The following is a 13,175-nucleotide window of genomic DNA, read 5'->3' on the forward strand; positions in this document are numbered from 1 at the left end:
GTAGCCTTGACGGCAGCAAAGACTCTGTTAAAAATCCTAACAGAGCACTAGAAAACCCTAAAAGAGCACTTGTACTCCCATGTACTTCCAATAACATAAATTTGATAAGATGTGATTTCTTACTCTTGAATTGTTTTTTCCTCATATTTTTTTTATCTCACTTATAAAATAAATAGAGAAAGATCACACTTTATCTTCTAAAGTGAAATTCAAATTTAGAGGATACAAATCCTATTAGCTAAATCCTAATAATTATTACAAAAATTCTTTTACTAGTAGTTTTCTGAAAAAAAAAAAAAATTGTCACGTGTAGGTGGGTTGGTGTGACAAAGCCATTCCAGAATTCCACCCTCACCAACCCCAATTACAATCATCAACCAAAAACCAACCAACCAACAAAAACCCATTGCTACTTATTCCTCACCAACTACTCTCCAAGTCCTTCATTCAAAATTCCAAAGCCTCCCACCCATTTGATTAACAGGTAATCTTTTTTTTCCCCCTTACTTTTTCTCAACCTTTTCTTCTTTTCAACACACATAGCACATGGTATCATATTATTACAACCGTTTTCTTCTTGCTTTCCTTAGGCACACGCCCCCAACAACAAGAAGAAGATAAACAATAATGGGTAAGGTTTTTACTTTGGCTGATGTTTCTTCCCACAACCACCGCAAAGATTGCTGGCTCGTCATTCATGGCAAGGTAACTCCCCTAAATTTTTGCATAGGTGTGAAGTTGGTTTGGTTATGGCTTTTGAATCCAAAGACGATGGCTTTTTGGTTTTTCCTTGATGGGTTCTTGATATTATCGAGGTTCATTTTGTGATTCTTGCGTTTTGTGTTGATTTTTTTTTTTTGGGGGGGGGGGGGGGGGGAGATGTCAATTGGAATGGGAATCACAGATTCATAGTAGATTCAGTCATTTTTATAATCCCGAAAAACAAAAGATCGAAATAAAAGGAAAAACCGTCTTTGTGATTTTCAAAGAGATTCTAGTGTTTTTTGGCTTTTACTATCTGATTTGATTTGATTTGGCTTGGTTTGACCATAGAAGATTCAGTTTGACTAGGAGAGATTCACATTGTTTTTGGTTATCCATTTGTGTTTTTTCTCGAATTCTTTTTGCTGGAAACTTGGATCGAGGACTGGGATTTGTTAGATCTATTTAATTGATGGAATTTGTTCTGAACTTCTAATTGATGGATCTATCCAATATATTGGTGCATTTTTGAAGATTACAGAAATTTTAACTGTGGATTTGTTTAGTATTGTTTTTGCTGTCGAAGTGTTATTTGAAGGATATCAAGTGCTTTGGAAGAACTAATTGTTCCTGTAATTAGTAGATGATAAAAGAAGCCTAAGCTTGAACTTCATCCATTCACTGATTGTTGATTTTAATTGTTTGAATGCAATTTTTATGTTTTCTTTTTTAAAGAAAAATTTGTTTCCAAACTACTGCTTTTGAATTGGTGATTTCATTTTGTACCCAGTTTTTTTTTTTTTTTTTATCAGACTATATAAATAATAAATAAATTAATTGGTACCATTCTACATGTAATGTTCATGATGAATTAGTAGCTACTAGCTAGAAACGTGCTAAACATGCTTTTTAACAGTGACTTGATTTTGCTAAACCTTGACATTGTCTTTTTGGATGTCCTGATTACCTGATTTTAATTTCTTTTTCCATTGAAATACTGTCATAAGAGCAAAGATCAAGGTGTTGTCACTTGGTTTATGCTAGGGAGTATTAACTATTAATTTATGTGCCTGTCGGTCCGTTGTGCCATTTCTGGAATTGGGCATTTCATTTGAGATAATTTGGAGAGATCTTGTGTGTTGGAGAGTATCGAAAACAATCTAAACAATGTAAAGTGCTATCTTGGATCTTAGTTTATTTAGATCCATGTTCTGATTTGGTGGCTTCTTTAGAATTTGTTCCTTTTTACTAACTTTGGCTCTTTTGAAACAGGTTTATGATGTGACCAAGTTCTTAGAGGACCACCCTGGTGGGGATGAAGTCCTGTTGTCTTCCACAGGTACCAAATTTGTTTTGTGATGTCGTTTGATGTAATCTTGCATACAAGAATTTCTCATCCTTTCCTGGTGATCTTACCAAATTGTGATGCATATGCAGGGAAAGATGCGTCTAATGATTTCGACGATATTGGCCACAGCACCAGCGCTGTGGCGATGATGGATGAGTTCTACATCGGAGAAATCGATTCATCAACCATTCCATCCAAGGTTAAGTACACTCCCCCAAAACAACCTCACTACAACCAGGACAAGACGCCACAGTTTGTCATCAAGCTTCTCCAGTTCCTAATTCCTCTGCTCATCTTGGGTTTGGCCGTCGGAATTCGCTTCTACACCAAATCATCATGATCATTTTAACTGCAATAATATGTTAGTGTTGAGAGATTGATTATATGAGGGACTCCAAGGATATGTTGTTTCTATCTTATATACCAAGTTATGTTGCACTTGTCTGTTTTTGTCTAAGTAATTTGGTGCTAGAAAATATTGTCTTTCTCTGTCATTGACATTTCTGCAGGAAGAGTTTTATGGAGTTTAAAACTTTGAAACATCGGGTGATTCTCAATAATTGTTTTATAAATTATAACATTCTTCTGTCGAAAAGAATCTTACAATATTAGGTTTCATTTTCTTGGTATTACTTGGGATATTTGACTCTTCTATAGTACATGGAGGTATACAAGATAATAAGAGAGTAAAGACTAAAGACTAATTAATTTTTATTTAATTATTATTTTTGAAAACAGATTCTTATGATACTATTATTTTTAGTTTTTGAAAGGGAAAAAAGAGTTGATTTTTAATATCTTAAATCATTTTTAAAATTATATAAATGTGAAAAATTATTTTTAATCAAAATGTGAGTATTTTTTTAATTATAAAGAAGCAATTTTTGTTTTGAAAAATGAACCAAATAAAATGTATTTTTAGTATACAATAAAAAACACCCTTGGTGTGTCGATAAGCAAGAAGAGTGACAAGTTTTTTTTTTTTTTAATTCTGTAATCCATTTTAATGGTGGAAACAAGCTATGGATCAAGGTTGAGCTTGACCTTAAATGTGTCTAACATTTTTCAACATTATGGAATGAACTTGACCATTTTTATTTTTTTATTTATTTTTGGGTAGTGAAACGGGACTCTCTCGATAAGCCTAACCTTCATTTTCACCTAACACGGCCTAACAGGGGTAGCGAAGTGGAATTATCCAACAAATAAAGGAAAATGGCTCAATAGGTATATTTTTGGCAATTTGAATTTTAAATACAATTCTCCTAACTCCACTCCTGAGACGATACTAAATGCACTTCGTGGCTGGAAAGAACCTTTGGCCTTGGGTTCCAATTTTGTAGGTTGTTGGGTTTAACCTCTTACGATTCTTTGATCCAATCTTAGCATTGAGTAAGGCTATCACGGAACCCAATGCCGGAGAATTCTTCCCAGAGAAAAAGCATATTAGAAACCCTTTAATCCTAGTTGGTAAGGTTTTTTTTTTTCTTTTAATTTTTGAATTCCGTGTTTTCTATTGTGTATGAATGTATGATCTAGGTTGGATTTCATGCGTTCAACTTCATTCTTCACATTTCTCGTGCATCTGCACCTCCTTTAATTTTTTTTCTTAATTTATGTATCTGATCCTTTATTCCTTTGTTTTCCATTTTTTTTACTGAAATAAAGTAAATGCATTGGTGTGAAAGAATTATTTGATGTATTTGGAGCACAGGGAATTGCTATAAACTATGTATGATTTTTGAATTAGGATCCAACCCTCTGTTTTAAGTGTCCCCTTTTTGGGTGAAATATGGCTTTGTCTCTTATTATTGAGTAATAATCTATGGAGACAGTGGTTCTTAGTACAAAGATTGCAAAAGGAGCTAATCTAGACATGCTTTTAACCCACTGCATTCCTCAGCGATGTTCCGATGAGCTGAAGTCCTGATCAAGTAACTGTTTCATGTGTAGGCTGTACTTAACTTTTTATTGTTAGTTGGTAGAGTATCTTTCTTGCGGGACATTTAAGGTGTGTTTGATTTGTATTTCCAATTTCAATATTTTTTGTATTTTGAATTTTGTAAAGCAAAAAAGAGAAAATAACGAAAATAATAAAATCATGTTTTTATTTTAACCTCTTTTTTTTTTTCCTTCATAAAATTCAAATAATAAAAAATACTGAAAATAAAAACACAAACTAAATATACTTTTTGTTTTTCATTCCTTTCACCAATGTGATGTCTTCTTTTGACTTGCCTGAACGGATAGTACAACATAAAATAATAGATTGGTAAAATTTCCCTTATAACATCGGTATGTTCTTTAATAAGTGATATTTATTGAATTGTAAGTTAGGTCAACAGTCGTCTTTCATGGTGATTCTAGTAGAGGACTTGCTTGTGCAGACAGTGATGATTGTCTATTTACATCAATGCTTTCTCCTGATTCTTGTTTGGATTGTGTCCAAAGTACTATGTAAAATCTGATGATGATTATTAGTGAACCAAAAACACTGAAAAGTAAATTAAAAACACAAAGTAGGTAACACTAAAATTGATACTTGTATGGCTAAAGAAATAAATAAAAAAATATTTCCAAAAATATGTCACGATATTTTTATTATTAAGTGTAAAAATTTAATTTTTATATAATTTTTATATAATAAAATATATATATATATATATATATATATATATATATATATATAACAGATAGATAATAAATTTCATAAATAATATCATTAATTCACATTTACAATCAAAATAAAAATAAAAATATAAGAATTTTTTTATTATAATCATGCTAGTGTTTGCTTCGAAAATGGGCCAATACAAATGAGATTCGCTGTTATGGGATAAAAAAGAAACGGGTCGAAATCACCGGCTGCATCCAGAAGAACAAGCAAGCAGGGGTTAGGGTAAGGAATTTGAGGGAAAAAAGGAAGGGTTTTTTGGTAAAATCCAGAAGAAGCTGCAGGGGGCGCCTTGTTAGACACAGGGAACGAATTCTCTGCAGCTTAGACACGTTCTGATCATGCAAATGTATTTTGGTAGGGGCTCTTTGACTCGTTGCACTTTTTTTTTTTTTCTACACTCAACTAAAGAAATCAAGCATTCCATTCAGTCATTTTTAGCTTCAAGTTTCATTTTCATCTTTAATATCTTAGTTTAACACACAAGAAAAAAAATTTTCTCTCTTCACCGTGGTCCACCTCAAAGAAGCTAAAGACGAAGGAGAGTGGAGACATACAAATAAAATAATGTCACGTATATATCACTAAATCTGAATAACACATTATTAAATTTTTATATAATCTAATATATGTAAGTTATTTTTTTTAATATTAATTATAATTAATTTAAGAGTAAATTAGTGCTGAATAGTGTTATTTAAAGATTTATATTTGATATATTAATATTAATTAGTGTAGTTTAAAAATTTGATTAGTTAACATGTTAGCTATCACTGCAATAACTTTTTGTTATATTTTATGTGAAAAAAAATTAATTTGATTTGTTATAAATATAATGTTACGTTGGTGAAAAAATTTTTTTTGTAATTCCTTGCACAAAGATTCAAAAAATACAGGATTTCCGATCTCGTCAACAGAACTTCCTATACCCACTTATTTTTCGGGAGTATATTTATGGATTGCTTGTAACGTAGGTTTAGCAGTTTTAGAACCATCAATGATTGGGATTCCTGAAAACAGTCTCAGAGTCCGGCTAGACCCTGGCTGGGCTCTGGGACTGTTTCCAGGAATCCCAATCATTGATGGTTCTAAAACTGCTAAACCTACGTTACAAGCAATAGTACCTAGAATAACTACGGGAAAAATATATAAAAGACCCCCGGAAAAGCATGAAAAAAAGGCTCGAATGGTACGATCCCGCCGTCACCCCAAAAATTGTTTACTAAAATTTGATTATCATTCATTAGAAAGATAACAATAGTTTATTACAATTCAGAATTCTATTTTCTACTGAAATTAGACTCTTAGTTTTTTTAAGAGTGATACGATGTCGAATAATTCTTTTAATGTATTTAGGGTTAATAATAAAATTGAGATTGTTGATTAAAATGAGAATATTATGTAAAAAAGATTTTGGCATTCATTTAACTGAGTAAAAAATAAAAGAATGATAGTTTTTAGGTGTTAGAGATCATTTTTATTCATTGTAATATATTTATGATTAATAAAATGTATGATTAATTTTTAATGTATTTTATTATATTATTATGTATGAATAAATTTTATAAACTTTGTTAATAATAATTTTATGATTTTTATAAATTTGTTAATAATAAATTTTATATTTTTTTTGAAATAAATTTTTAATAATATATTTTATTATTTTTATATATTGGCCTTGTAATATTTTACCGAAAAATCAAAGTTTTGTTTAGGAGAAATAATAATTAAAATAGACCATTTCATTTTTACGTTTAGTAGTGATTAGTATGATTGTTAGACCAATTTTTTTTTTTTAATTGTAGTCATGTGTATAAAGTTCTGTGATTGTTAGTATAACTATAGTAATTGGAGTAATGCGTATAAAATTATGTGAATTGTAGTGTAACTATTAGAATTGTTTTTTGATATTTTATAGTAAAAAATTATGTGATTTTCAAACTGTTAGGGTTATTTATTAAAATATTATTTTTTATTTAATAATTTTGTAAATATTTATATATTATATGATATGTTAGAAATTTATTTTTTATTGTTAATTTTCCATTTTTTTTAGGGTTCAAGAATATTGGAATTTAGACATTTAAATTTATAAGAACATTGCGATTCAATTATTGTTGAATTTTTAAATTAGACTGGATTTGGACACATATTTTGTTTTGGAAGAATACAAGAGTATTCGACAATATTAACAACCTTAGTTGAAAGATGGCATCTAGATACACATACATTTTATTTTTCAACTGGTGAATGCATAATACTTTGGAGGATGTAGCAATGATTTTTGGCCTCCGAAGTAATGGCATGCCAGTATCAGGATTAACGATAAGTAGCCACAACCTCCTTGCAAATGAATGCATGGATCAATTTGGGAGTACACCCACGGGAAGAGATTGTCGGAGAAGTTTCATTAAATTAACGTGTCTTAGAAAGTATAAAAATGGTATAGACTTGACTGATATTGTTACCATACAAAGATATATCAAAGCTCACATCATCATGTTGCTATTTGACATAAATTTATTTTGTGATAAATCTAGCATCAGAGTTCACTGAAATATTTTATCATTATTCTGTGACTTCAACTGGATAAGAGAATTTAGCTGGGGCTTGGCATGTCTTATCCATCTGTATCGATCATTATGTCGAGAAACACGTTTTAATTGTAAGGACATAGATGGTTTGGTTCTCCGATTATCATGATTTTCACTAGCTTGCCAGCATGTTACTTTATATAATGTGATGCATATGTGTGTTAAATTTATACTTTTTATTTCGTTTTACTGATTTCACATAATAAATTAGTTACTTGAGTAATGAAATTTGTATCGACAAGTGGGTTGATTGCATATCTCTGTCAAATGATTATAGGAACTGGACAACAAGACGGTTTAGGGAGATACAAGACATAGTAGATGATGCTATTAGGATACAGATTCATATATTAAATATTATTTAATCTTTATTTACAATACTTGACATCTGTTGTATTTGTAAGTTGTCTTTAAATGTGTCTTTTACTATGTTGATGTAGTTTGTGTGGGATTTATACAAGTACGATAGGCTTTCTCCCCACCTAGTTTCGACCAATGTCCATTATGATGGACCGATATAGAATGCAACGGTTCCTCTTATCTCATTTGAATGTGTGGAGTCCATTGACAAGGTGACGAGACAGCTCGGTATGCAACAAGGTATTTCAAGAGCTGCAAAAGATCTTGGTAGTTCGCATAACAATGTCTTGACAGATCCCAAAAATTTGAATTGGATTGTAGCGCACGAAAAGTGGATATTAATGTGGCAAGACCAATATGATCGCTGACTTAAAGCATGCAATACCCATAGTGAACAACCAACGCCGCCATAATCATAGGCACAAGCACAACCATAGCAAGATCCACAATAACAAGTGCATCAGGATCCTGGGATGTCATTTTATGCTCATGTAGACCAACAATAGTTCTTTATCCCTGAAATGGACTAAGCCGCTATGAACCAAATTTGGAGGTTTCTTGATAATACAGATCAATCACAGCAGGATAGCGAGACAGCTATCTAGGTCAAAGTCAAATCCTACAACCTCAAGAGGATAAGCCATTTGAGTTGGTTTCTGGTCATATGTCTTTAGATTCGAGACTTCACATGCCATCAATGTTTGGACATTCTGGGGACCCATCTAGGGGTCGATTCTCCTTTGACTCAGGTAGGAGTGGTCCCAATAGAGGAGTTGAATTTGTCAATCCCTCAAGTCCTAGTTGGAACATACTTCGTTTTGATCTTAGCATAGTTACAACAACAATTTAGGAGGAGGTCGAGGCGGAGGATGAGGAACTGGAGGCAGATGCGCATCCTAGTGAATGCACCCCGTGATAGGGTGGATGATGGCGATGGATCCTATCCAACCACTGAGTATATACTTCGCTGCGATCACATAGTCGTTGATATCATGTATTAAATTCATGGATTGTCCTGGAATAGTCTGATTTAAAAAGCAAGATTAGGCATTTACACACTATAAAAAAATTTAAACTTCTGTAATGTCAAATATTATGTCTTCTCAAATTAGAAAGAAATAAGTACCACACATCAGCAGTTTCCACTTCGACAATGACAAAGACAATAAGCACAATAGTCCCGTTGCCATCCTGTGATATTGTAACCATCAAAATTTCCTTGTATTTTTCATATAAGTATGTGCCATCTACCTGCACAACTGGTTTGCAATGTCTGAATGTTCTAATACAAGGGTAAATATTCCAGAACACTCGCTGTAATACCCGGATATCCTGAGCCAACTTATTCCCTCGAAAGACAGACACCGTTTTGAATTGCACAGCTACTAATGGTTCCTTTTTACACATAACTTCAAACTATGTTAGCAGAGCCTCATATGAGGCATCCCAACCACTAAACTTCTTCTCCACTGCTTTTTGTTTGTCAACCATGCTTTGCGGTAGATCACTGTATAATTGAACTTTGCCAAAACAGCTGCAATTCCATATCGCAATTTCAGAGATGGGTCAGCTTCCACTAATAACTTTATTGCTTCTGCAATTGTGTTTGAGTCCAGCTTGCAATGGTCTTGAGAAATGGTAGAACTGGTGCAGGTGTGGCTCCGTTATAACATTTTATTTTTCAACAATATTTCTTTCGGATCAAACTAGTCCTGATAAGCCAATCACAAGTGTTTTCATATTGTACACATTTTGAATAAAATATCATTGGTTCAGACTCGTATATCCGGTAGTCAACTCCTCTACGAATCGTATAGTCTTTGATCGTCGCGATCACAATCTCTCTAGAACTGAATTCCATCCTAATAACAAATTCGCCATCTATAATGACTGGTAGGTCTGCAACAAAACCACAAAAAGCAATTATACATTACAATTATCATCCACAGTAGAATCATCATCTTATAGTATATTAAAAATATAGATATACTCTACTAATATTATATTCACATACCAGTATTCGCATACTCAGGAAACTCTGGTGCATTCAAAGCTGCAAGGTCCAAAGTGCACATAAAAAATAGCTCCTCAAACGGATGTTGGCTTGCTAATACATTTGTCACTTCTTCTACATCAGCCTCATTAGTGCGGTCAACATCGTCGCCATCTACATTTGGATCATATATTTCATAGTTGCTTTCAAATTCATCTTCATTTTCATTATTGTAGCCTTCCCAATCCATGCTTTCATCGGCTTTTTCAGCCCCATAAGGCAAGTGTTCGAACTCAACATGTAGCTTGATGACGAAATCTTGAGATCGACTTTTGTGATATATTGAAAATATTTCTTGCATCGTTACTTCATTAGTGACATACTTCATCTCGAATTGTATGAATCATCCAAGTATTATTACAGAATACATGCATACAACACTAGTCACTCTTTTTAATATTTGCGGATCAATCTGATGAGCGGATATTTTATACGCTTTTTGGCATCATTTTCATATAGTTTTCATTATGTTTTGTTTAAGTTTTATTACATTTTCATAGGTTTTAGTGTAAAATTCATATTTTTGGATTCTAATTTGAATTTTTGCATTTTATGATGATTTCAGATATTTTCTGGCTGAAATTGAAGAGTTTTGGAAGAAGTTTGATTCAGAGGTAGAAAAAGGACTACAGATGCTGTCAAGATTTGACCTTTGTGCATTCAAAGGAGCATTTCTGGAGCTACAAAAGTCCAAATGGCACACTGTCAACGGCATTGGAAAGCTAACATCTAGGGCTTTCCAAAAATATATAATAGTTTATACTTTGCTCTGGAAATAAAGGCTCAGAACTGACGTTCAACTCAAGCCACCCACCATCTTCCTAGCGTTGGACAACTAAAAGTGAGCAGCTGGTGTCCAACGCCCAAAAGGGAGCTCAAAGCCAGCGTTCAATGCCTAAGAAGGAGTACCACACGTGGAGACACCCTTAGCTCAGCCTAAACACTCAACTCAAGTGGGCCTAAGGATGGATTTCGACCTCAAGCTTATTTTATCATAATTCTGTAATTCTTAGTTACTAGATTAATATATATAGGAGAAGATCAACCATGTTTAGGATCGCTCTGGCATACTTTACGTTTCATATTACTTTCTGTACAGTATGAGTTACTAACCTCCTAGGTTAAGGTTAAGAGCTCTGTTGATTCTTATGAATTAATAATATCACTATTCTACTTCAATCTATGCTTGATTCTATTCTAAGATGTATCTTCGTTCTTTAACCTTATGAATCGGATGACCCGTGACAATCATCTTCATTCTACATGGGTTCTTGCGAGTCCTTGACAGAATAGTAATGAACCACAAGCTTGATTATACATCTCTTAGACGGCTAATCCACGGCTTCGTTGGGGACTTCTCGAGACAACAGTTTAGCCGAGGTGCGGGGTGATTAGGGCCTTTGTGGTATATATAGGCTAGAACCAAAGGAGCAGCATTCTCTGATCTAGAAGATCCAACCTTGTCTGTTGCGTTTTGAGTAGGATCACCAAGGGAATGGACTGCTAAAGCTTCATCCCGTTCAGATTAGATGACCGCTGACCTGGCGTTTGATCTGAAGCAGAGAAAATTAATGACCGCTGACCCGGCGTTAATCATATACATCTTGCCATAGAATGAATCAATAGACGTTGGAGTGGGTGGTGAGAAAAGTTGATCCTTCGAAGCCTCAACCATTCTCATACTATTGATTTCACACCTATTTAGTAACGTTTTATTTATTTATTTATTTTATGCATTTTATACAACACAATCATCTTTTCTATTCGCCTGACTAAGATCTACAAGGTGTCCACTGTTTGCTCAATCCAATAATTCTCGTGGAATCGACCCTCACTCATATGAGGTATTACTTGAACGACCCAATATACTTGCGATCTATCTGTGCGAAATGTGCGGAGTCAATTTCGTGCACCACAATCCTTTTCACAAATTATGCATTTTAGTTCTTCAAATTATATGGTAAAAAGAACAACAATATCATATGGATTCTTACACATAAATCTTATACCTTTGAATGTCCGAAATAAAATTTGACCATTATAATACACTCTCAAATTAATTCTATAATCCATTTTTTTCATTAAATTTTTTTAAATTAAATATAAAAATAACAGATATACCAGAAAAATAAGAATAGAGTTGAAGAAGAGGGAGAAAGAATAACAAAATAAACGCAAAGCCTTTACTGAGTCATTATTTATAATTATTGCAGTTCAAATTTTTTAATTTTTCATGACAAATTATCTCCATCATACATTAAGTCCCTCTACCATTTTTTTAATTTTTTCTTTTATATCTTTGTAATCCTCCTTTACCTTTTTACAAATTAAGGACATCGATTTCTTTCTTTTTCAATATGAACTTAGATCTTTTAAATTTTAAATTTTTACTTTAAAAGGTAAAGTGTAATTTTTCACTTTTGAATAATTTTTCTTTCATATATTTTTTTGATGGGACCCAATTCCATACTCATGTATTGCTTGGAGTTTTAAAACTCCTTTATATTATTAACATTATAACATATATTGGTGTAATATTCTAGGAAGTATTTCATGAATGAAGCTTTTAATGCATATTAATAAAATTATTAAGCAACTAATATATATATATATATATATATATATATATATATGTATGTATGTATATTTAGGGATAAGTATTGTTTTGGTCCCTCACGTTGAGGGTCAGAATCAAACCCGTCCCTGATGTATCTTTTGATTTAAAATCACCCTAAACGTGTTTTTTTGTATTAAAATCATCCTTTTTTAAAAAAAAATTAATTTTATTCCTAAAATACCCCTACTTTAATAAAAAAAATTATAAATTTTAAAAAAAGAAAAGAACACGTTTTGGGGGGAGGAAACGCATTTTTGGAGGGTGGGGGCCGAAAGGAAATGCGAAGGGGGGAGGGGAGGGAGAGAGGGAAGGGGAAGGGGGGAGAGGGGACGGTGCCGGTGAAGCTTGGAGTGGTCATCGCAGTCGCCGGAAGAAAGAAGAAAGGAGAGGGGCTGCGACGGGGGTGAAGAGAAGAGGGGAAAGAGAGAGGGAGCGCCGGTGGATGGGAGGACCATTCATGCATGCTTCTGCCGCCGTGGAGTGCGTCGCCGGGAAGAGGAGCACGACGCGAGGAGGGCGGCGCGCGAAGGAGAGAGAGAGGGATCCAAGGCTGAGCTGGTCTGCGCATGCTCCGTCGCCGGTCCGCGGGTGATGGGTGGCTGACGATCGGATTTTCTATCGGTAAAGAAATATAAAAATATAATCGCGTTGTAAGTATAGCTTCTAAACCAACAGAAAATCCTTTCGTACAAACGTTTTGGTTGTCACAAGTAACAAACTCCTTTGAAATTGATAACCGAAGTATTTAAACCTCGGGTCGTCTTCTCAAGAAATTGTAGGGAAGTATGAATTATTATTGGTTATGCAAAGGTATATTTCGGGGTTTT

The 13,175-nt window shown here is 33.4% G+C and overlaps 1 protein-coding gene across 1 annotated transcript; it reads left to right on the forward strand.

Annotated features, from left to right (window-relative positions):
- The first annotated feature begins 306 nt into the window (after positions 1-306).
- On the forward strand, positions 307-2,592 carry LOC130957923 (cytochrome b5-like). The gene is made up of 4 exons (XM_057884781.1): positions 307-484; positions 591-705; positions 1,975-2,041; positions 2,140-2,592. Exons 2-4 carry the CDS (start codon positions 628-630, stop codon positions 2,388-2,390), a joined length of 396 nt encoding a protein of 131 aa, XP_057740764.1. The 5' UTR covers positions 307-484; positions 591-627; the 3' UTR covers positions 2,391-2,592.
- Positions 2,593-13,175: the final 10,583 nt, after the last annotated feature.

This window comes from Arachis stenosperma, chromosome 2 (genome assembly GCF_014773155.1).
Source record: "Arachis stenosperma cultivar V10309 chromosome 2, arast.V10309.gnm1.PFL2, whole genome shotgun sequence".
NCBI lineage: Eukaryota > Viridiplantae > Streptophyta > Magnoliopsida > Fabales > Fabaceae > Arachis > Arachis stenosperma.